The sequence below is a fragment of the Varanus komodoensis genome, unplaced genomic scaffold, assembly GCF_004798865.1.
Source record: "Varanus komodoensis strain SLA01 unplaced genomic scaffold, ASM479886v1 scaffold4, whole genome shotgun sequence".
Classification (NCBI taxonomy): domain Eukaryota; kingdom Metazoa; phylum Chordata; class Lepidosauria; order Squamata; family Varanidae; genus Varanus; species Varanus komodoensis.
The window spans coordinates 29,068,406-29,094,547 of NW_025335941.1; the positions used below are offsets into that span (position 1 = coordinate 29,068,406).

The following is a 26,142-nucleotide window of genomic DNA, read 5'->3' on the forward strand; positions in this document are numbered from 1 at the left end:
AAAATGAGTTGGAGAATTTCATGTTGCACTAATTACTGCTACACATGAAGCAAGGATGGTAAATAAGCCATGGCAGTTTGTTAACCACCCCTTTGAATGCCAGATAATTTCCCTTTTTAGTAATTTAGGGAAATTAACCACACATGACTAGCACACATGATGGTTAAAAAGCTACAGTGACTTATTTACTACCCTCATGTTCTGACACTCTGCCACTAGTATGACATAAGATTTAACTCAGTATAATGCAGTTTCCTGTATTCCAGAATTGTTTATTACAAAGATATTTTGGAGATAAAGCTTTTTTTTGTTTTAGTAAACAACTCATTTTACAGGCATCAGAATCATCATATATTCAATCATGTTTGGGGAACGTGGTATAGCAAGCCAGTAAATGGAACATACACTATAATAACTAGGAAGGGCTTGAAACATATGAAGAAATTTGGTCCCTTTTTTGGTCAAACGTCATTGCTACACTAGTGGCAAATTTCTGTCAAGGTATTAGTCTGCAAGCCTACAGATATACAAAAGACCAAATCCTATTAGACATTCTAAGGCCTATTTGTAAACAGGATCTTACTGTTAATTTTGATGCTTAGGATAATGGAAAGCAGACAGAGATTGAGAAATCATAATGCAGAAAGGTTGTAAAAATATCTATAATAATGGATTAGCATATGCAAGAAAAAAATAGGGGATAACAAACTGGGTTAGTTCTCCTTTCCTTAATGTTATCTATCAAGTTATATTTTACACAGCTTTCACAACCATGAAAACGTCCCAACTAAACCCTTGGTAGGAACTATGATAGAATAAATTTCAAACATCAGAGAAGAAATAAAAACAGACTTATGACAGGTTATCATCTGTTTCCAGTGTTACTGTATTCTGAAGCATGCTTCTGGCTGAAGTTTATGTGGCCAGTTTCTGAGTTCAGAAATATCAGTATGTATCAGGCTTATGTTTTTCAAAGACACTGAAAAAATCACCTAGAATTATTGCACATACATTACAAAGCACTAGTACCAGAGGTATATTGTTGGTTGGTGTATATTTGCGCTTGTATTGGAATTGGGAGGGAGAACCTCTACAAATATGAAGAAGTTTATAAGCCTTGCCAAGAAGCTTAATAATGTGTTTTGCTAACTCTGCCTCATACTTCCATTATTTTCCGAAGGAATTGCATGCTTGCCCCTTTGAGACACACAACACCTGCCTCTCATTATAATCAGGAAATAAACAGGTTCCTTAATCTTCATGGGATGTAATTTTGTAGTGATTAACAGAAATGCAGAAAAATCCCAAGAAGAAAATTCAGATAAAACCTGATTCATTTATATCTTTCAAAGTTTACTTAGGCTTAACTATAAAAACTAAGCTTGATGATGTAAACTTGTAGAAAGACATAAGTGAATGATGAATCACTGGTGTTTATTGCCAAAACCATATTCTTTTGCACAGCATATGCTTCAATTCTCCCCTGGTATGACCAAATACTTTGAAGAAGCAAACCCTGATCATCTGATTTTGCAAACACAAGGCCTTTATTAATATAAATCTCAAAGAAACTCAAGCCCAAACTACACATTACACATACATACATTTAACACTAGCATCTTTGTACTTAGATAAGGAAGAAGCCGGCATGGTCACTCCAAATTACCACCAGTACAATCCAAGTGAAGGGTTTTAAATATATGTTTTCCTTGAAGGGACAATTTGAAGCAAGAAAATAATAGTTGAAAAATTAATTTAATGCTACTTTCTTCCTGCTTCTATATGCTAAATTGAACCCACAGAAACTGTTGTTTTTTCCCCACATCAGCCATCAGACTATAGAAGTGGAAGAGAGAGGAAAGCTAGGCCATTGTAAGCTCTGCTGAGAAATAAGATTGAGTTTTGGCCTCTCTCCAATTGTCATCCAGCAAGAAGGAGAGAAAGAAGGGTCACTCTCATGGCTCAGCAGAGTGAGAGTGTATTTTTTTTTTGCCACTCCTCTCTTTAAACTGTTTTCATTCCAGCCTTTCATGCTAAGAACAGGAGCAATCTCTGGCTGCATTACCGCTATCATTACAAGGACCTGATAACATTAGGGATTGATGGCCACATTTTCTTGTTTTTCTTTTGTTTCATGTCTTTTCTGATTGTAAGACTGAAGAGAGTGATGCTTGGTTCTTCATAATTTATCAGCTCTCTGTGAACCTTTTCAGCTGCAATGTGGGGTATAAATGCCTTAAACAACAAGCCAAAAAACAATCCAAAACCAGTTTCTTAGCGCTCTCTTGAATCATCCCTGAACTGTTGTGATGACAACTGTGATTGGGATTTCTCCCATTACAGCATGAATACACAATATACTGTAATATACTGTACAGAATAGTAGCAGATGCCAGCAATGCATTTTTTTAAAAAATTACGCTTGAATAAACATTTTCCAATTGTTGGAATGTGAAGTTGGGGCAGCTTCTGTGAAAAAGGCAATTCCATGTCAGGGATCATTGAAAAAGAAATCAGAATAAAATCACAAAGCTTTATTCTTTATTATCATTTATTCTGGTGTGACTGCACTGGAATGTTGCATATTGCTAGTCAGTGCACTTTAAAGATGATATTGTAGTGCTAGTAAAACTTAATAAAAGGGCAACCAAAATGATCAAGAAGTTGGAGCACCCCCCACCACCACAGGGAAGGTTTACATCTGGGATTATTTACTTTAGATAAAAGGTATCAGAGAGAAAATTGATCTGGAAATGCTTTTCTCCATCTCTAATACTAAAACTTGAGATCATCCCATGAAGTACTTCAAGTATAGGATTCACCACAAAATGTAATGATGGTACCCAACTTGGGTTCTTTAAAAGGCAGAAAGGCAAATTTATAGAAGATAAAGGTATCAGGGGATACTAATCAATATCATTGTATATTATCTCCAGTAATAAGAGGTAGTCGTGTGGTATACAAAAACCTTAAATAAATAAACAAACAAAAAATAGAGGAAGTATGCCTCTGAATACCACTTCATGTGGAACATTACTGGGAAAGGACTATTGCAACTGTATTGCTGTGCACTTCCTACAAGCATTTGGTTGGCCAAATTTTGCATCCCCTGACTTATTTTTAGTGTTCTGGTTTTCTTCTCATTTCAGCATCAGTCCAAAGGCACATCTGATTTCATTGCAGGCAAAGAAAACAAGTGCAGCTGAAGTTTTATTACTGGCAATTGACATTGGCAACATAAATGCAAATATGTCATTGGTTATGAGAGCTGATCACAGTGAAGTTGCTGGAACAGATAACAGAAACTCAGAAATATCACAGGAGATCTAGTCAAACATTATCTGTAAATGCTCTATTTTATTGTTTGTAGAATATTCTTATTTTTCTTAACAGAATATTAGGGAAACGAATGCTGCCTGTTTTTAATAGGACTTCTCACTTCTCAAGAAAGTTCTGCTCCTGGACTTCCAGATAACTGCTGTGGCTAGGACTGCTTTTGCTCAATTTAGGCTGGTGAACCAGTTGTAATGATTCTGGAGAAACTGAACATGCATGCAGGGATAAGGTCACATATAGTTTCTTTATATTGACATTGAATTACATAGGAGCTGCTTTTGCTCTATGATGGCAAACCTATTTTGGAGATGAAGTTTAGCACCATAAATAGCTACTATAATAAAACTGCAGTGGATGAGGACCCTCTATGTCACAGGGGTTACCAGCCACCCAAGGGTATGCATAGCATCATTTCTGCTTTCATTGAAAGGGGAAATGTCCATGTGTGTAAAATCCATGGTTATAGCAAAGACAACTGGGGAAGCACAATTGCCCTACCTGAATGCTGTTCATGAGAGCAAAACCAAAGTGAGAAACTAAGTATGGCACCATTTGTAAATTTGTAGAGTGAATACAAACCAAGCTACTCACACTTAGGTTTCATGGGAATCAATGGGCTTTAACTGAGTCATGCCTAATTTACTTGGGACCAAAGTGTAATTAGCTTGGTCTACATGCAGAGAAGTTTCAGATAATGAACAAGAACTGTTGACACTTGAGTAATCAGGGATTGAGATGGTGGAATCCATCTTCATTCAGAGCATGGGAATTCTACACATCTGATTTTCCTTTGAGAAATGTAGGCTTGTGCTAATTTTCTTACATATGGCTAAAAGGACATGCTGGGAGTTGTATGCTCTTTCTGTTTTGACTTGCATAGAATTGTACCCTACGAAACAGAGTAACGCCTAAACTTGGCAACAAAATCAAAAGCAGAAATATTAACTGAAACTGTCTTAAGTTACAATTCGAATGGGAATACCTGTGTAGGCACACTGCAATTCACATGAGCATATCAGCTTTGCAAAGTGTGAGTAGCTAATATCACGTTCTTATTATTAAGCATTTTAATGCAATTTTTCAGCATCCTGTGTAACAAATTCATTCTAAGGAGGCAGAACTATCCTCAATAACTGTTTATGTATTATCTTGGGTATATCTAATGATGTAGTCTAAATAATGTTATTGCAGTGTTCTGCAGTTAAATCTTGTTCAGCCTTGCCGGTCCATAATGAGAAGAGCAACTGGGAGTCAGGCACGTTCAATTCTAAGGATCAAGTAATGCCATTAAAAAGATTCATGACTTTCATTTAAGCAAATTTTTGGCAGTGTTATGCATTGTTGATAATGACCTCATTAATGGATTCCACAGAGTAAATTACAAATCTGATTTTCTGGTATAAAAACAATCACTGTACGATTGCACCTGGCTGCTTCTGAGAGTGGTGTATAATTTTTAAGCCTTTCTAAAACTGTGGACTTTACTAATGTGTAAAACCCCCCTCTATATTATAACAATATCAGCTCAATAAATAGTTGGGTGCATCTGGACCTAGTTATATTTAGAGAAAATTCACTGAAATCTCTGGGTCTTAAGTTATTCATGCCTATGTCATGACCAACTTAAGTCCCATTGATTTTGCTATCTCTCCTCTAAGTATTACTATGTCTGGACCCAAGCCAACATGATGCATGTTTTATAATGCAGCTGATTCTTCTTGACGTGTTCAGGGAAACTCATATTCTGTGATTTACCTTGCAAACTCTGCAAACAATGACCTTTATTTGTCAAAATGGCATTTGTGCAAACAAGTAGCTTAATGCAATCATGAGATTCTAATATTTCAACCTCACATTTGTGAATATAGAAACATGACTATATAGCTATAGTCGGCGCAGGTCAAGACCTTTTCATTTAAACGCTATTTTAACTGTTAATGGTTTGTTGATTTTTAAATTGACCAGGCTGTGTCCGTTATTTTATTTTATGTATTTTAATTATTTGATGATTTTTTTATTTTTTGTATTTTATGCAGGATTATATGATTGTAAGCCGCCCCGAGGCTCAGACGATGGGGCGGCATATAAGTTGTTTAAATAAATAAATAACTAAATAAAACAGGAATATTAGGAACTGGGCTCATTGGGTAGCTGAATTTAAGAATGGAATTGATCTCTTTTTTTAAGGATGAATAGTAGTTGCAGCTAGGGGAGATTTTGGACCAAAATGACAACACTAAGGAAGGGGGATTGATCCTTTCACGCATACTGTTTTCTGAATGAAAATGTCACCATCCTTGTAGTTGCTGCAGGCTACCACCATATCCCTGGGGTTAGAAAAAAACATTCTCTGGGAACTAAGACCTCTGGTAGATGAAGACAGAATACTAAGTAGTAATGTCAGCTCAGGATCTTAAATTTTAAAACCTGCACTTTGGACAAGACTGGTGCCATGACCTGGGGAGAGGCAGATCATTCCCGTGGTAGAGAAGAAGCTTTGAATGTCCAGATTTAACACAAATACTATTATTATACTGTATTTGTTTTAGTGAATTACAACTATATTCAGAGAACTACATAAGTTCTGCTTCATATTTACCCTGATCATTCAGTTTTGATCCTAGTTTGAGATCCTGGCTTGAGGACACACTATGGTTTGTGAAAACCGTAGAATGCCAGATTTGACAGAACTGGCAAACAATGATTTTTTCCTGGCAAACCTGAAGCATCTAATCTCTGCCTATTCCACATAGGGAAAAGGGAAAAAGGTTGGGGCAAGTTGGAAGCTTGCAGCTTTGTTTCGAATCCTCCAAACCAACAATGACTAGATACATATGAGCTCTGCATAGTGCCAACTTTACTGTCTTTTCATTGCTAGGTTAAAATCACCCTTTTTGCTGAGGCTTTTACCAACTCCAGGTAGCACATAGACTTCTCTCTCTCTCTCTCTCTCTCTCTCTCTCTCTCTCTCTCTCTGTTGGGGATGGTGTCCGCTTTTTCTCTGCAGAATGAACAGGTTTTAGCAGTTTAGTTGTAAAAACATGGTTTTCATAAATGTAATTTTATGATTCTCTGTTTTAGTACAAATTGTATTTTATAGTATTTATTATTGGCCATTGTCCAGAGACCTTTGGTTATTGGGTGATATAGAAATTAATTAATTAAATATAAAGCTTCCACCTAGTAGTTCTGGTGCTTCAACTTGGCATTGTCCACTCTACCAGTGATAATTCTACAATCTTATTTTCTTGGTTCAACATGCACACTTGTAATATAATTAAGATTTTAATTAGTGTACCTAGGTTCAAATTCCAACAAGTGAATAATTTTGACTTTCCAGCTGCCCTAGTTAATACGAAATGTAATATACCCCACTGAAATTTGCAGAATTGTCTGCTATTGCAGACAATAGCACAAAGCCCCAAGAACTGCTAGGTGAGCTAATCAGTGCTTAGCTGTACTGTCACCTGTGCAAGTAAAGCATCTTGAAAGCTTGTACTGCAGTTATGTTATGCCGGTTTTGAAGCCAAGTGCAATTCCTGGCTGGTTAAATATTTAGGAAGAAACAATATGTACAAGTCATTACTAAAAAAAATGGCAGAAAAAATATTTTCAAACAAAAATAGGCTTCCTACCTTTACTACTCCCCACAAGCATGAGTTGATAGATTTTATATATAACACATTAATCTGTTTAAAATTAATCCCCAAGTACATCAATATTGTTTAAAGCAAACCACTGTGAGTATTCCATAGATATTGAACTCAAAACTAAATGAAAAAACCTTTGCAGTTCCAGCACTATAGAAGAGCAAGCTGAACTAGATGAGAGGACTACTCTCCAGGCATAGTAAATGGCTGAAACAACTACTTGTCTGCATGCACTCCAAGATGGGGTGGGCAACATGTGCACAACCATGGCCTTGAATGTGGCTCCTATCACCCCTGCTGCCATTTCCACCCTGCTGAAATTCAGGGTTGTAGCAGCAAAAAATAAATCATCCATCTTTGGAGATGCAGAAGTGGCTAAATTAGCTTGTTTGCAGATAAACATGGCTCTTTTGATTGTCAAACTGCTGGGGTTTGCCAGTTCAACTGAAGCAGTGGCCCCGGGGGAGGAGGGCCTGAAAATTGGCCTCTGGACCACTTGAATTTGCTCACCTTTCATTTAAAAAGATAGATAATTAGAAACAAAATGGAGCTATATCCAGATAATTGTTTGTGGCATTCTACCCATAGAACACTCCTGATTGTGGCAGTGGATGAGGGCTTTTTTGTCAATTGCCTTTCATGTAAAGGTCCCTGTGCCTCCTGAAAAGCCATTACAGAGGAATAGAGAAAAGAGGGACTGCAGATGAATTGTTAAAAAGTGCCCCCACTACCTTGTTTGAATGGAGGTCACTGGAAGAAATGGTTGTTCTAGATAAACCTATGGCATTTCTACTTAAAAAAGAAATACAGAAATTTGGAATAATCATTTGGAGCGAATACCAGCATCCAGTGCAGCTTGCACAGTAAGAAGACCATTACTGGTACAACAGGAAGTTATAAGTGAATAGAAATAAGTCACAACACTCATTTCTCAAATGTGAAGTTTGATTCCATTCCATTCCAGAAACAAGTGCTTCCACTCATTTCCAGGGTTGCCTTAGAAAGCACTAGCTTCCTCTATTGCTCATGATGAGTCCTGTTGATGTGACAGAAGGAATGGGAGTGCAGCAGTGGCATAGGATGCTGCCCAGTCAAATGGAGGATCCTTTATTTAAAAGATAATATAGACTATTTGACTCCAATACAGAGAGGCTTGCAATGGTGTAAGTGGGAATGTGTGGGGAAGGATTTTGGTGCTTCTCTCTGCAGTCCCTGGTATCACCTTCAGTGCTGTTTCAGACTGTCCCCAGTGCCCTACAACAGACACTTGTAGGCCAAAAGAAAAAAGAAAAAAGGGAAGTATCTATTAACAGTGTTCCACTCACAGGAACTTAGGAACTCTGAATTGGATTGCACATTAGAGCTAATACTTGCTTTTCTGATAATTATTGTACCATATGAAAGCTCTTGTTTCATTCATCAATAATTACTGATTGGATAGAACTCTAAAATGTATTGCAGTCAAGTATTTTTGTGAGTTTCCTTAGGTTAACAGATAAAAACATTGAGATGGATCACATTTCCTACTAACTGAAGCAATATATACTGGCAATGGCTACAGCTTAATAACTAATGGCCAACAGAGGGGAAAGTGTGTGCCTAAGCACTGTAGATCAACTCCGTTTTTCATTGTCAGACAGTGATTCATTAACCACTTATAATGGTGTATGTCTTAGTGAGTTCAGTGTCAGATACTATCTGATAATTATCCCATAGCTAAGAATGCTGTGCTGTAACTCAGGAACTGCTCAATCTATAGTATTCCCATAGAGCCAAATTGAACTACTTTAATTTAAGCAGTTTTCAAAAGGAAGCTTTACATTTAGGACCATTAAAGAGTTTTCTGTTGATCAATTACCTGCTTTTTTATTAAACTATTCAAATTAAATACATTCATATACAACACAAAGCCCAATTTTGATCCCTTTTAAAATATTGTAATGTGAGATAACTTATACCAAACAAAAGCTCCATAAAATAATTTATTCTTCATTCCCTATTACAGCAACACACAACAATGAAATACCTTACCCTCCCCCTTTGTCAACTGATTATAATTTGCCCTTATAAAATGTAATAGTTTATTAAGAAGCAGTCAAGGTGGCAGTAGGAAGATAATTGTTTGTAGATGCAAAATATTAGAATTGCAACAAGCAATATTCACTCTGTTATACTATGGCTGGACACAAAGGGTTGTCTTAAAAAAAGAAGCAGGAAAGCTAATTAATTTGCAATTCAGAAAAGCTAGAAATGATAGGTAAAAGTACACTTTATTTTTATTCTTAATTTCAATATTCTATAATAAGGACATTCTAAGGTTGAATGTTCCAGCAAGTATACATATTTGGAAAGTATGCAAATGAGGACTGAAAGTTTGATACCCAATTATATACTCTCACATCTAAGACTGGTAGCTAGGATACAAGAAAGAAGACCAGGATTCTACCAGGATTTTCAAAGACATGTTGTTACTTATTTAATCCTGAAACGTGATCATGTAAAAGGTATATAGAAAATTACCCTTATTTCTGGATATTCCACTCATGGATGGGAGAAATTTAACTGAATTTACATTTAATTAATGTTATGGACTGTTACTTTTGTTTAGAAGAGTAGACAAACTGAGAAAAGAAACATGAACTCCAGAGAGATTTTGAGGAAAGATCTGAAATTTGGCTTTCTTGAGACACAGAAGCAAAGCCTGGGGAAAAGCAGCCTGAGGGATTCTTTGAGTGTGCTTGCCTATACACTGATTCTGCCTTGGGAATAGCCTTGATCATACTGATGGCTGTTCTCTATTCCTAATATGCAAAAGTGTAAACAGATTTTCTCAAGATATTATGATAAAGACATCTGCACTCTTTCTTTCTGAAGTAACTGAAAAGGCTCCATTGATTTTTAGCTTGATCAGAACTGTCTATCTCTGGATCAAACAGTGGGTCGAAATGCTATTTTAGAATATTAGTACTTAACGTCACCACCACATCCTGTGTACTAGTAGAAGCAAGCACTGCTCTCAGTTCAGGTTCTAGAGAGCAGATTTTCATATTTCACAACTTTCTATTTTACTTCCATTGTAAGATACAAGGGTGAGAAAGATGGCTCACTCATGTATAAGCTCTAGGAGCTGTGCCTAAGGAAATGTATTAGTCAGAACCCTGACTGCTACTCTGAGTTATTCTTGGGTGGCTTATTGCTAGAATGCAAACATCATAACAATATTTGTCATTTTACAAATATTAAAAGAGTATCTTCCTTTTAGCAAGGCCACTTGGTTACAATTTTAAGATGTTTTATTTATTTAGTAGAAATCAAGGTATGACAGGAAGTGAGAAGGAATATGCTAGTTCAGATAATGATCCTAACTGGAGAAGAAGCTCTGGAAAAAGTAGCATTTGGTAATGCTATCAAGCATTACAAATGGTAGAAAGTCCCCTTCTGATACAAGTAATTACAAACCATCTCATTGTTATTGGAATCATCACACTGATATTCATGTTATTAGATATTATCTCTCACTAAGCTGTGTTTGTCCAAGTCTTTGTTTTTTGTTATGATATAGTAGTATTTATGTTAAATGATAAAAACAAAACTTTAAAAAGAACATATTAAGCATATTGCAATAACAGGACATACTTTTCTCATATTGTCAACACATTTCAAAAGTCTTAAAATTTCTAAAATAGCAACAAAAATTTAAAAAATCAAAACCGATGAAATGTTAGCAAAAATTTTGTCTTGAAAACATTATGTCCAATGTGTAAGTTTTGGAATTATATGAATAACTTGCATGTAATAGTGTCTGCCACCATTAGAAGTATAATTTACCATATACCTTTAAAAGCCGTCTGCTTTTTCTTTGACTACTAGGAAAGTTTCTTAAAAGACAGTAGTTTAAAAGGGAAAGAAATTACAGAAAGGTAGATTTGGGTGTATATAAAACCACTGAATTATCCAAGTGGTTATTTTCAACATACTGAAAGAATGCTGTGAAAGACCATAAGCAATTTTCATGAAGTCAGGACTTTTTTGTATTATTTGGCATATTAGTTGGATCATACCTAATGCACAATAAGCTAGTTGACTCCATGTTGTCCCTAGGGCTAAACTAAGCTATTGTTCATATAGTCATCCATTTAAATAAATAACTGATCAGGTTGCAATTGCTCATGATGCCAGGCAAAGGGGCAGTTGTAGGCCCCAGAATGCAGCTTTGGCTTAATTTCATGTGTCCTGGGTCTAATTCCTATTTTTTTTCCTGGAATGGATCATTTCAAATGTTTAGCAAGAGTGAATTGTTCCTCCTGGGACAACCCACTAGTTGGGGCAGAAGGAGGAAGCAAAAAGGGGTAGCGGGGAGAGAGAGAGAGAGAGAGAGAGAGAGAGAGAAGGAGGAGGAGGAGGAGGAGGAGGAGGAGGAGGAGGAGGAGAAGGAGATATAACACAGAGAAAAAAGGGATGGCAGAAAGAGAAAATAAGAATAATACAGAACTGGGGTTTCCACTTTGCCTTTGACCTTACCCATTGCTGTCTTCAGCCCTGGCCACTGCTGGCATGTGGCCAGCAGATTACCTCCAAGTGAATGTGGCCCTTAATAGAAAAAAACTCCCCACACAAGTTCCAAGGCATGGTTGGTAAGCCTGCAGCCTGTAAATGGCACACAAGACCCATTCCTCCACCCAAAATGGCAATAAAAATGAATTCTTGCAAAACAAAACAAAATGGTTTCTGGAAAGGCCATTTAATCCTTTTAGCACTCCACAACTACTACAGAGCTTCAATATTAGTTTGAAACCAAGCAAATTCTTACCCATTTGGAACTTTGTAGCCACTCCAAATGACATTTAAATTTATTTCAACTTTTAAAACATTTCCACTGTCACAGGAAGCAGACAAAAAGTATAACTCAAATGGCCCTTAGACTTCTCAAAGTTTCTCACACCTCCTCCTAGGATAACCTTATTCATTTTGTGCAGTTAGTTTAATTATTAGGAATAAATCAAGCTTCTTCTGTTTTGTTTTCCAAATCCTAACTCTGTAGAAATCTATTTATCTGAATGTATCTGTGACTATGAATATGGAATTTTTGCTTCCCAAATGAAAATCACTGATATTTGCTGCACTGATAGTAATGTTTGTTTCCTGCATAAAATAAAATAGATTTTATAATTGAAGATGCTGCATGAATTGCTTTGAATTCATGTAAAATTTAAATTATTTATCTACCCTACCTGAAAAACTTAAATATAATTTTGAAAAAGGAACTCTAGGTACTGTTATTGTTACATATGATATAAATATTGAACAGATGAAAATCGTTTCACTGAATGAAAGACCCAGATGTCTGAAAACAGATGTTTAGTAGTATGCATGCCATTCCCATGCAGTAATCTGAAATTTGCATGTTCTGTTCCTTACAACAACACATCCAAGATGTGGAAAGTTGCATCTTCACATGACCTGCTCTTGATGAATAGTGATAATGGAGTAAGTATACAGCAATAAAGCAAATAAATGATCTTAAGCAACTTACTTTTTGTAACAACTCCTTCAAGGCGGATAATATTTGGGTGGTCAAACTGTCCCATGATACTAGCTTCTCTTAAAAAATCCCGTCTCTGTCTTTCCACATATCCACCTTTCAAAGTTTTTATGGCCACAGGAATCTCCCTTTTTCCAGGTGTTTTCAAGCGACCACTGCACACTTCTCCAAATTCACCTTAAGTTAAAAAACATCTTGTTAAGCTTTTAGCAATGTGTTTGAATACTAGGAAACATAAAACAAACAAATTTGGCATAGCAATGTATATGTTTAAGCTTTTATAGCAAATATCCTTGTAGCAGCTGTTTTATTATTTTACTCCTGAATAGATACACAATTATGGTTGAAGAAATCTTGACGTATGTAATAGTCTATAAAAAGAAACAGATCTACAATTATTAACTTTGAAACATATATGAAGAAAGACTTCTGAGCAGTGAGTTGAGCTGGTTACAAATGTTATCATGGGGAGAAAAGAGGCCAACTTACATATTTCTATGAAAAGCAGTGCTCAAAGCAGGGCAGTATCCGGAGGACTTACATTGTACATACTCTGAGGACTAACTAAGAACCATCTCATTTCTATTCAATGGAATAATTCTGGCCAAACTGGGAATAAAACTGCCCCAATCTGTCCACTACAAGCATGGAACAAATGCAGTAAAGGTAGGATTTCCTGATCTAATCCATACATATATCATTCCTTTGTTAGAGATAGGATGAAATAAATGCCACCACAATCAGTAAGGTTGGTGGGCACTAGAGACACTGCTTTTCATTGGTGGCCCCTACCTATGAAGATAAGGCTGGCCATATCTACAACTGCTTCTAAAAGAAGTTTTTAAAACTTACCTATTCTCCATGGCTTTTAATTGAAAATGTTAGTTATTTGCTGCTGAAGGTATCCAGCAACTGTACTTTACTGAAACTGTCTTTATTTAAAATTGTTCTTATTCATGTAATTGTATTAATATGTGTAGAAAAGGGCCCAGATCTTGAATGTTACAGTACGTTCAGATAGATTCATCTGACTCTGAGGAGGAGGAGCAGAGGTGAGCAGATGACCTCACAAGGCTTCCTAGTGAAGATTCCCAGCCACATCAAGAGAACTAGCACACCTTGGAAAAAGAGGGAGAACTAGGTAGCGGAGGATATAGAAAAGGAGTTTTTGATCCTGTGAAGAGATGACAGGTAAAGTGAGTAGGCCAGTTAAGAAATGCCTGACATTCCTGCTGTCTAGGCCTCAAGAAGAGGAAGCTGCCCTGAGGGAGGAGCCAGAATCTTTTTTGAAAGGGTGAAAAAGGAGGGGAACTTTCAGTTTGGATTCCACTCTTCAAATGGATGGATGCTTCTCCTGCATTTCAGAGAGAATGCTTGACTGATTTATACACTTTTGTAACCTGTTAAGCTCTAAGAAAAGGATCATCCTTCTCTTTGCTGGAGCAAAAAAGATAGAGGGAGAAAACTGTTCATGACGGTATGTTTGTATTGGGTTTTATTCAAGCTTCTTTTAATTAAAATTATGGATATTTAATATGATCTATTAGTATGTTTAGGAAGACCATGGTCCTTAAAATGCAGCTAGGAAATTAAAGCACAATCCTACAGGGATAACTGTTTCCCTCAAGGATTACAGGCATCTGATGCAGAGCAGGTGGACAACAGAGGCAGAGGTGGCTTCCCACTTGCCTCACACTGCAGAAAAACTAGACAGCCAATTTTGGTTGTCCTACTCTGGCACTTTGGAAGGAGATTGAAGGAGACTAGGACACTGCCACTATGCATCTTGTCTTGGCATCACCATCCCTGCCCCCTGTAACACCCAGTAAACGCCTTCTCCAAGGCCCTTTCTGTGATTTTGGAAATGCAGCTGATGTGGTTCTTTCTGTGCCATATGTGGGGGTCAGATTACAGATTCCCCATCTCCAAGGTCAGAGTGATTTCCTGAACTAAGAGTTGGGAATTGAAACAATCCTGTCACATTGTATAGGAGTCATAAAATTGCTCTCTAAAAGAAACAAATTTAGCTAAGATATAATTTGAGTGGATCTGGGCAAAACTGGCATGCAGTGGTAAATCTTAGCCATTTAAAAATGGCTAAGAATGAAGAAATCACCAGACTATTTCACCACAAGTCCAAATTAGGTTGGATCCATTCCAGCTATGCCCATATTCAGCTTGATTTATGAGCATGAGGCCTTAGCTATCTTGGGAGGAAATAAATAGATAAATAATAATATTTTATGCAGTGTATTTATTTATTTATAATATTTCTTGACTGTCTTTCAGAGAAGAAGTCCTCCTATGGTGATATACAATAATAAAATGCATAATAAAAACCTGACACAGTTTTAAAAAGCAACAAACACTGTAAAAATATAAAATGTATCAGAGGAGTTCCAAGTGAAATAGTATGCTTGCAGGGCCATTTTAAAATCCTGCCTCTATGTGGCTCTGTGAACCCCTTATGGTGATTATTCCTTCTGTAGGTTCTGCTTAACATGGAATAACAACGAAAGATGCAAGAATTTATCATATTTATCTGATAGAAAATAATTCAGTCTAGCTGTTAAATCCATGTTGGAAACCTGTACTGAAGTATTTCTGTATTCTGAGGGACTGGAGAAAAGAAAAATGGGCTCATTTTCCTTTTGAATCTAAGACTAAAGAACTGTTCACCAGGACCAATGTACACAACAAGAGAATTAACTGTGCCAAGGATTCTGGTAATCTTAAGTCTTTAGCAAAGTGGCTGCTCCCCTATTCCCCTCTCCTTGTGTACAGTGAAAAGAATCTTCATAAATATTCCATATGCTTTCCCCACTTCAGTGCAAGCACTACAAAGAGGCTGGAAAGCAGAGAATATGTGAGGAGCACAATGAGCAGAAGTACTGGGAGATAAACATGCCTATCTATGTAAAGACTTACAAAATGTCTTAAGAAGGGGTGGGAGAAGTGCTATGCAGACAGATATCTGATTTCACCCACAGCCATAGCTGATGCTTAACTATGGCTTAGCATCTTGCTAATATTGCTGTGCCTTGTAGAAGAATACTGACATTTCTCAGGAATGACTTATCAAGATTTATTTTTCATTATGATTTTTCTTTCTGTCTCTGCCTCTACTTTAATCAGTCTTCCCACTCCAGCAGGAGCAAATGATTTCACATTATCTGTACCCTATTTAGCTGATACAGCTATGAAATGCATTATATTATTTTTAAGGTAACTAACAGATGGCATATTGTCCTAAAGTCTAATTATTAATTCCCTTTGCTAAAAGTAAGTTGAACTTAGAAATATATGTCTGAATAAAATTTCACCATAGGAATTGTCTTGTGGCACATAATGGGCACAGCAGATAAAATACTTTATTGATCCCTTAAGCAAGAGTTCCTCCTTTTAGAATAATCTCTTTGAATCTACTTAAGGGCAGGCAATAATAAATGTCTGTTTACTAGTATCTAATTGTATTTATTTTTTGAAACAATGTACCTTACCTTATATTTGCTCCATTTTTTTTGGCTTCGTTTTATGTAGCACCTCCCACCCCCATCACAAAGGGCAAGAGGACGTTATATTATTGTCTAACCCTCAATAGTTTAACCCGTTGGTGAAATGCCTAGAATTTACCCCTGTTTAAGCTTGATGACTTAGAACAGAAGGGCCAGTTCTGAAAGCACAGAGAAATTACAAGGAGGCCCTCTGAAAAATCAATTATTGTAATTTTGTATTAGGGGCTACAGTTAGACTCCACCCCTTGGGCTTTCCTTTATTCTGCTTTTAGATTCAGCCTCAGTTGTGAATCTCCCAGCCAGGAATACAGAAGCATGTTTGTTTGCCTGCAGTAAGAAGGCTCTTGCCCTGTTGATTCTGCAGTTGTTAAGATGAGTACAGCGGGATGGGGTGTGTATTGCTAAAGGGTGAAATAGATAAAGTGAAATGAAAACAAAAACCATCTACCCTAACTTACCCTTTACTTTTTTAAAGCTATGCTTACAGCCATAATGGCTAATTTTCTTCTTTTTTCTTGAGTACTTGATGGCAAAGAATGAAAACAGCCCTACAGGATCAGAAATACTGCTGTGCACACTGCAGTGAACTGACTGGCTGGCCACACAGGTCATAACTCAGGCCTAATTTCTGATTTTTCCAGTGTGTGCAGCTCAGCATGAAGCTTTTCAGGCTTTTTTCTTTTACAAGTCTTTTTTGAATCTGCTATTCAGAAAGGCATTGGGCTCTCCTGTTTCAAATGTTGCATATTGTGCCACATGTTTAGTAGCTACACAAAACCACTGAGCTCTGGAGTAAAATGCCACTGATACAAGAAAGATACCTTACTTAATTGCTCTATGTTACCTAACACAAACAAAGCAACTGAAATCTTTGAATATTGCCTGTGTTCAATAATGGGCTGTGTAACTGGGTAAAGTTAAATCCAGTCAAGATGGACATGTTTTTGGTAAGTAGAAAGCCTAACTTGGAACTGGAATTCAACCTAATCTGGAGGGGATTGTGATCTCCCTGAAGGATCAGGGAGTGTTCCTTGATCCTACATTTTCCCTGGATCTTCTGGAAGTAATGATCATGGTGAAAACTCAGGAGCTGAATGGTCCTAGAACTAATACAAACCTGGTAATCGCTTGAGGCAGAACAAGAAGACTAAGTCCTACTACAACACCTCTAAATAAGGCATTAAACTGACCGAGTATGATGTTACTTAGCATAATATCTATCTGATGAAACATTTGTTTTTACTCTAGGTCATGGCTCCTCAAACTATGGCTCCTCAAACCATGGCTCCTCAAACCATGGCTCCTTGCGGGTTGGATATGGCCCGCTATGGTCATTTACCCGGCCTCCCTCAGAGCTTTTGGACCCACTCAGAGAAAACGATCTCCGAGCGAGTCCGAAAGCTCAGAGCCAGCACAGGCATTCTCTGAAACTGAGCAGAGAGCCGGCGCATGTGCCAAATTTACAAAGAGCACATTTTCCTTCAACTGTGCGTGCGCTGACTCTTCCTCCCCATTGCACGCATGTGTTAGTTCTGAATACAGAGTGGGAATACGGAGCGGGAAACAGAAGAGAGGAGGACGGAAGAGAGAGAGACACACACACACACACACTAGAAAAGGATTGAAGGTAAGAAAAATATAACTTTTTAAATCTATTTTTAATTATGTGAGCCATGTCCCTGGGCTGTGGGCCAAGCCGCCAAGCCATGGTCTTCTCTGAGCAAGCCGCCACCATTGAGCGGCTGCCATGCTTCCCCCCATGGCAGGGAGAGGCACCCTACTCGGCCAACCGCGGCCCTGTCCCTCGCCTCCTCTCACCTTGGAAAGCAGCCCTTACCTTCCTCCTCACAGCCCTCTCCAGGTGAGGACTATAATTTCCATCTTCCCCAACCAGCATGGCCAATGGAATTTGTAGTCCAACTCATCTGGATAGTACCAGTTTTGGCAAGGTTGCACTAAAATATGGTAGTCATTAGCTCTGATCCAAATATAGCTGTTGTGTATTGTGGGAATTGTTCTGGGCTGACTCGCTTCAATACTAAGAGTGGCATTAACAGTATTTATCCTTAGTATTTTTGCTTCATTCTTTGTAAATGCCAGTTGCAGTCATCAGCTGCATTATGCAAAATATTATTTTTAGTGCTTTGGTTGTGTTGTAGCTATGTCCCTTGAATATGGACATGCTCTTCCCCACCTCATCTTGGGCTTCTGCTGCAGCCCAAGGAAGTGGACCAAACATTTTTTATTTTTTAATTATTGTTTAATTTTAATTAATTTTAATTATTTTAATTTTAATTAATTTTTAAATTTATTTTAATTTTAATTAATTTTTTAAATTTATTTTAATTTTAATTAATTTTAATGTGCAGTGTGCATAGGAATTTGTTCATATTTTTTTCAAACTATAGTCCAGCCCTCCAACATTCTGAGGGACAGTGAACTGGCCTCCGGTTTAAAAAGTTTGAGGACCCCTTCTGTAGGTCTACACAAAGCTACAACATCAAAGCTCTCAATACAGGGCCTTGTATAGAAAGACATTTTTCATTGCATAATTGCAGATGTGTACAACTAAAATTTATGTAGTTTTAACAGTTGAGCAGACTTTTAAAATTATCTTAGTTATGCTTTTCATGGTAAAAAGGCATCTCTTTTTCATGTAGCAAATTTCTTTTGTTTGTTAGTAGAAACCAAAGTCATAACTCTATCTTTGACTTACCATCTACATGAATTTTTTATAGCCCAGAGAGTGCTCATTAGAGTGCAAAATGTAATTTGTTATGATCAGAAGATATCAGCTAAAAAATATCCTAATAGAATATGCATAATTTGACAAATACAAAGAAATTATGAACTGACCTATATTCCAGCTACAGTTAAGTAACTCAGTTCAGTAAGACATACAAAGAAAGAGGTAGTATGATCTCTAAGGGTTAAACAGGCTTCCCTCCTTAGTGTTTAATGTTATTTTACACAGAAAATAAATGTGAAGCAGTGAAAGGAAATATCATGATAATTTTGTATTCAGTTTTGGACTTTCATTGCATTCCAGATCTATGTCAAAGTTCAAAGATGAATATATCAGCAGTGGCTTGTTTAGCTGTCTGCAGTTGACTCAGGCTGTTTCACTCATGGAACTACTTTTATTTAATATATATAAGGCTTGATTGATATGGGAGTCAAATGAAGGGAAGTTGAGTCAAGCACTCCAGAAGCTTCTCTCTAATGGACTAGTAAGTTCAGTTCCACAAGACTGCATGATTATCAGCTTGCATTAATGACAACAGTAACAGAAGTGTATTAAGAAATGTAATAACTCTTACTGATTATGGAAAGGAAAAATATACCATGATTCTTCAGAGCTCTATCAGTACCAATCATTATTGGCAAAAGAAACTCCTCACTTATGGTGAGTTTCTGGGTCAGAAAGGCAGTTAGCCTATCTGTTAACTCATTCTTCAGTTGGCCACATGTACATCCACACGTATGTGCCGGTGTGGAGCCTGTCTTCATTAAATTTCTGTAGCCAGGAGAGATTGGCAGGAAGGGGTTAACCTGGATCTTCTGGAAGAATAAATGGGTGCAGACTATCTTTCCTTCAGATACTGAAATTGCTGAGATCAGTTCCAGACTCAATAAATTAGGTCTGGTTTCCAGAGCACTTGGTACTGATGGGCCCTGCCAAGTCAGATCAGAGTGGTGACTCTTTTATTGCTGTTTATGGCCCTCCTATTTTGCAGCTTCTACCAATTTTGCTGCTTTTGTCTTTTTAATCCTGCCATTAGGGGCATGGTCTAGACAAGTGGTGGCAAACCTATGGCATGTGTGCCGCAGCGGGCATGCAGAGCCCTCTCTGTCAGCATGCGAGCCAAGTCACCCCAGCATCGCCCCAGCAGCTGAGCATCAGATAAGAGCACACATAGGGGCCATGTGCATGCTCGGAAAGGAGTACCAGCACCAGGCAATGACATCACAAGCTGCGACTCATTAACCATGACTTGTCCAAGCTTTCACATGGCCAGTCAGTGCGCTGCCAAGGATATATATATATTTGCTTGGATGGGCTGTGAGTTTTAATACATTAGTTTTTATTAACACAAAATTTTATCTTTGAGTTTTCTTATGAAAAATTGAAATTTAATTTTTAAGATTCAGCAAAAAGATGTTCTAATTAAGAGACTGAGATTCTTTTAATGTTGTGCTGTCCCCCTGGCATATTTGAATCAGCAGCATCATATTCAGTTGTTTTTTTCTAAACTTAAAACCTCAATATTCAGGTTTTATTGCAGTCTTGGCACTTTGTGATAAATAAGTGGGTTTTGGGTTGCAGTTTGGGCACTCAGTCTTTAAAAGGTTTGCCATTACTGGTCTAGACCATGACTAGAGCCCTGAACAAGGCAGGCATAATTGGAGGTAAGGCAGGAGTCTTTGAAGTGGATGAGTGATAATTTTCCATTGCTTTGGAGGAATCCACTGTGTCAAGTTCCTTGCTCCAAAGTTTCACTCCTAAGTGGTCCATTTAATTTTGGTAGGCTTCTTTGGTGAAAATCTGACTGTAAGGTCAAGATTCCATGGCATGACCTTCTCCCAGGCAAAAACAAAGGCAATGGGAAAGACTGTTAGTAGTTGGGAGTTTGCTCCCACACTTCACATACTTCCTGAAAGGAACCTTTCAGGGTCATACAGCTAAGGAGGGAATAAAAAGTTTCAGTAAGAAAGCAGTAGGGAAAATGGTGAAAAAGACAGTAGAATGGGAGACAAAATAGAAGAAGGAGTTGGAAGAACAAGACAAAAAGGACAAAGAACATAAAAAGAAGCTGCTAGTGACTGCAAAGGGATGAATTTCCTGAGGCTACCACAGTGGTTTTTGAGGAAGAACTGAGGGAATAGGTGGAAGCCACACTATATATGGACACTAAGGATAGAAGAGGGGTTCCTTTCAAAACATTTTCAACATTAGAAACCTCTGAAAGACAGGGTTCATGTAGGTGTAGAGCCCATATATGTGATGCACAGAGAACTGGCATCTCTTTTATCATTCAGGCATGCACCTACCTTTCAACATGTGCATGAAAACTGACTAATACTTTGCAGTTCTTTGAGCTATTAGAAAGTGATACTCAGCATTAGGTTTTGAAGGGGATAATCCATTCATTTCAAAGATTACTTCATCATATTTGCAAGGAAATTTTACCTGCCCCAATAACTTTCTCAATACGAATTCGTGATGGATCTATTTCCTTAGCAAACTCATGAACAGCGAGTGATGGGTCTTCATATGTGTCTGGATCAATGTATGTTTTAGTTCCTGGGAATTGTACTGTAAAGACAGAAATACAATGTTTTGCATTAAACAGAAATGATTCAACAAACAAAGACTCCGGAAAAATAAAATAGACTAATTAAATGTGCTATATAATCGTAATGAGAAATATCTTACCAGATTCTGCCACTAATGTTCATGGGCCTACTTCCAAGAAAGGAATCCCCCCGCCACCCAGCACACCTCTGGGTATATAGAAAGTCCTGTCTTGCTTGTGAATAGCCCTATTTAACTCTCCTATTGGTTCGTATTAGGCCATCAAGCTAGCTATTATGGAGAATGATATATTAACTCATACGGGAACCTTCAGTTTAGGCTACATTGATATTATATGTTCTAAATATGTAGAAGAATTGACACTGAATATAAGTCAGTTCACTGAAATGCTGGAAATGAGAAAGAAATTGTAAGTAAATGCATAGATACTCATTCTTAGCAACCAAATGGAAAATTATTCCCAGCAGGCAAAAGTTGGAAAGTTCAGGGGGGAAAATCACATAACGAGGAGCAGGTGGAAATGTACAAAAGCATCTTCAGTGCTGGTGAAAGACATTTATCTGAAGTGTTCAAAGTGGAAGGCACTTTCCCTACATAACACAAGCACCTTGGAATAAACACCCTCCCCCTCCCCCCCCACCCCACACACACACGTATGTGGATTAGCTCTTTGATTCACTTTGGGGCATTTTGGAGAGTCTAAAATATTTGCTTACTTATGCATGTGTGTACATAGCACACACATGTATATAAATGTAAATAGAAATTTATATTGTACCTGTCTGTGCTATGGGATGTTTTGTGAAGAGCATTGAGGTGAATACAATTGCTTCTGCTCATATGAAACTCTAAGCATGCATTCAGTACCCATACTGAATAGAATGAAGGTGTACATATTTAAAAGATGAGCTCCAAGAGCTTATCAGCTAGATATAGGAAGTGAAAATACAGTAGTACTCATTTAAATATGAAACAACACAGACAGATTTACTTACAATGCCCATTTTGCAAATGAGCTCTTCGTTTTTCTTCAGACTTCATTTTTGCCTTTATATACCACTGGCACCTTTAAGATAATAAATACCATTTTACTTTTTAAAAATGGCACAGAATGAATGACATTAAATTTATATGAAGAATGTTTTTGTTTCAAATTTAAACTTACAAAAGCTACGGGTGATTGAAAAGGGTAGCTAGAGAAACCAGCAAGAAAACAATTAAAATGCATTTGATGTGATCAGTAATAAAATGACCTACACTGAAATGGTGATGGATACCTAATGTGTCAAGTGGCTTCCAAGAATGTACTGGCTAACTGTTAAGACTTATATATAGATATATACACCCCCCCACATGTACATCTCATTAATGGAGCAGTTCAACATGATGACTGGAGTCATCTCTGCATGATCAAAGGGAGTTTGAGGACACCTGCACAGGTATGGATGGACGCACACTGTGCTCCTTCTGCAAGTAGGGTCCCCTTTTAGACTGATCACAGTCAGATGTTGCTGGAGTGCATGTGTTTTGGTTACTGTGGGCTAAACATGTTAGCATGTTTTTGCAAGCATCATACATATCAAGCACCTGATGATAACTTGAGTATCAAAGCAGATACAACATACTACTTTTATTGTTTTGCTTTTAAAAATGGCATCTACAGTAGAAACACTACAATTTCCTTAAACCGTGAAAATATATACCAGCATAAAAAGGTTGATAAACTATAGTTCTTCGTTGTGTCCTCTGTGCATCACACATATGGGTACTGCGCCTGCGCAGTGCCTGTGGCTGGAAGATTGATAGCTAACGGTTTTTGGCGGGAAGCTCTGCTCCCCCTCCCCCCTGTGGCCTATAAAGAGCGGAGCGTCCACCATTTTGTTCAGTCTTTGCGACCGCCGTTTGCTGTGCCTCGTGCCACTTTCGACTTTCACTTCGACTATTACCTCGTTCTCGAATTGTCCTCTTATCCTAGTTTTTTTCCTCTCCTTGTTCCCAGCTCATTATTCTGCGTAGCTTTTCTCTCGTTATTTCTTCTTTCAGTCTATCAAATATATACACACACACACACACACACACACACACACACACACTTACCCTCTTCACTATCTCTCTTTTCTTCCTCTTCTTCGCGATGGCGCAGCGGGCAGCTTTCCGCAAATGCGCGGATTGCGGGTCAAAAATGGCACCAACTGACCCGCATGATCTATGCCTTCTCTGCCTGGGAGAGGGGCATAGGACGGATAAATGCGCGCATTGCCTGGCCTTCTCCAAGCAGGCCAGGAAGAACCACGAAAACTGGCTTCGGAGGCTCCTTTGGGATCGGGCTCTGATGCAGTCAGACCCGCTCGTCGCCGTCCCAAAACCTGGCTCTGCTTCTGTGGCCCCACCCTCATGGCCTTTGGACGAAGGTGCGTCTGCTTCAGTGGCCCCCTCTGCTTCACCTAAAAAGAAGCATGAAAAGCGGAAGCACACCAAAGAGAAGTTGGCAGGCCATAAGAAGGCCAGAAAGGAGAAGGTCTCCAAGCCTCCAAAAAAGTCCAAGACCTTGGACCGTCCGGACTGTCCCCGAAATCGGAATTTGGAACTGATGGGACTCTCAGCACCGGTGGCGGTTACGATTCCAACCCTGCCCGAACCGGTCCTCCAGGAGGCTATGCGGGTTACCCCTCAAGAATCTCCCCGCCGTTCGGTTGACCTCCCGCCTGCACCCCTTCCAACTCTACGGGGTTCAATTTCCTATGGGGAATCCAAGACTCCCCTCCTAGGGTGAGGTCACCAACACCCATGCCCACGGTGATGATAGAAACGGACGTTGGCCTGTCCCCACCAGGGAGCCGGAGGAGCCACTCGGTAGAGCAACGCCCGGAGAGTTGGCGTCGCCCTTACTACCATACTTGGGGCGATCCGCTCTCTGTAGGGTACTACCCTGCTCCCAGGGCACGATCATCTCCACCCCGCGACCAACCGCGATCAGTGGATTCAATGCGGGTGCCACCTCGATCCCCACAAAGTGGAAGCAGCCGCTCCTTCTCGCCGGCAGAGTCATCATCTTCGGCCCCACCCTACTACAGTGCCAATTCGGCTGACTCAGAGGTCGACTCAACCTCCCCAGACGTCGCTGTGACATCCCAGGGTCCTGCGTCACCCGACGAGTCCCACGTCTCCTTCGTGGAGCTGATGTCGAGACTTGTCCAGTCCCTGGACATCGACGCTGCCCAGCACCCAGGACTGTCGACAGACAAGTTTTACGACGTCGTCCGCGGGGAGCAATCGACATCTATCTTTCTGCTGCTCATAACCACCTTGCAGCAGGCAATGACGCAGCCCTGGGACCTGCCATCACATCCTCAGCCGACATCCAGGAGGTATGAGTCGATGTACAGGGTTCAGGAAGAGGATATTCCCTTCCTCCTCAAACACCCGAAACCGAACTCTGTGGTCGTCGAATCCTCGCAGGGCAGAGAGGCGAGAGGACACATGGCACCAAGAGATAAAGAGGGCCGAAAAATAGACTCCCTGGCCAGGCGAGTCTATGCTGCTTCGGGCTTGGGGCTTCGCATATCAAATTATGAGGCGACGTTGACGAGATACCAATATTTTATTATGCAGTGCCTCCACAACGTCGCCTCCACCCTCCCAGACCACCAGGGTGATCTCGCGAAGGTCCTGATCAAGGAAGCCGTGCAGGTCGCGGTGCAGCATTTGTCCACGGCAAGGCACCACGTGGATACTGACTCCCGGGCCTTGGTCGGTGCCATTTCTCTTCGGAGGCATGCATGGCTAAGGAATTGTAATTTCCCGGAAGAAACCAAGCGGTGGATAGAGGAAATGCCTTTCGATGGATCCGGGCTTTTCCATTCTTGAACCGACCATAAGCTCAAGAAGCTCCATGAATCGAGGATGACAGCATGCAGGATGGAGATCCAGTCTCACGCTAGACGTAAATGGTCCTGGAATTGTCCATCCTACAGGCAATCCTATCAACCGAGGCAGCAGCCTCAACACCGCCAGCAACAACAACAGCAGTGCCACCGTCCTCAGCCCCAACAGCGTTTTCAGCAGGGCTGCCGTCGTTTTGACGATCGGAGGCAACACTGACAGGACTGGCGAACCATTCCTCACACTCCTTCAATACCCACCCCCCTCTCATTTGGGGATCGGCTTCGAAGCCGACTCCCCATTTGGGAGTCCTTCACATCTGATCGGTGGGTATTATCCATTGTTCAACACAGCTATCGAATAGAATTTGACATCGTTCCTCCATGGTCTACTGTATGCTCACCGGTACTCTTCGACGAAATACGTCAACTTCTTCGTAAAGGAGCGATTCGTCAAGTATTTCCATCTGACGGACTTCACGGATTCTATTCCAGATACTTCACGGTCCCTAAGCGGGATGGTGGTCTATGTCCCATTTTGGATCTATGGAACTTAAATACGTTTATTGTACCGAGAAAGTTTCGTATGACTACCCTTCAAAACATTTTGCCGTTGTTAAGGAAAGAGGATTGGTTCGCCTCACTGGACTTGAAGGATGTCTACTTCCACATTTCAGTTCACCCAAATTACAGGCATTTCCTTCATTTTGTGATTGCAAGCCAACTTTATGAGTTCACAGTTTTACCTTTTGGACTGGCTATGGCTCCGAGAGTTTTTACCAAGTGCATGGCTCCTGTCTGTGCCTTCCTACGCCTTCAGGGCATACAAATTTATCCGTACCTCGATGACTGGCTGTTGGTCTCACAGTCCAGAGAAGGACTCTTGGCGGCCATCCATAAG

At 39.2% G+C, this 26,142-nt stretch overlaps 1 protein-coding gene across 2 annotated transcripts in view; it reads right to left on the reverse strand.

Annotated features, from left to right (window-relative positions):
• EPHA6 (EPH receptor A6) overlaps positions 1-26,142 on the reverse strand; it is a 462,252-nt gene that overhangs the window by 99,298 nt on the left and 336,812 nt on the right. For both annotated transcript variants that reach the window (XM_044442451.1, XM_044442452.1), the window contains 3 exons: positions 22,356-22,426; positions 21,235-21,360; positions 12,520-12,705 (listed from right to left, as the gene is read on the reverse strand). In XM_044442451.1, the coding sequence (XP_044298386.1) occupies positions 12,520-12,705; positions 21,235-21,360; positions 22,356-22,426 (383 nt within the window). The remainder of the gene's footprint in view (positions 1-12,519; positions 12,706-21,234; positions 21,361-22,355; positions 22,427-26,142) is intronic.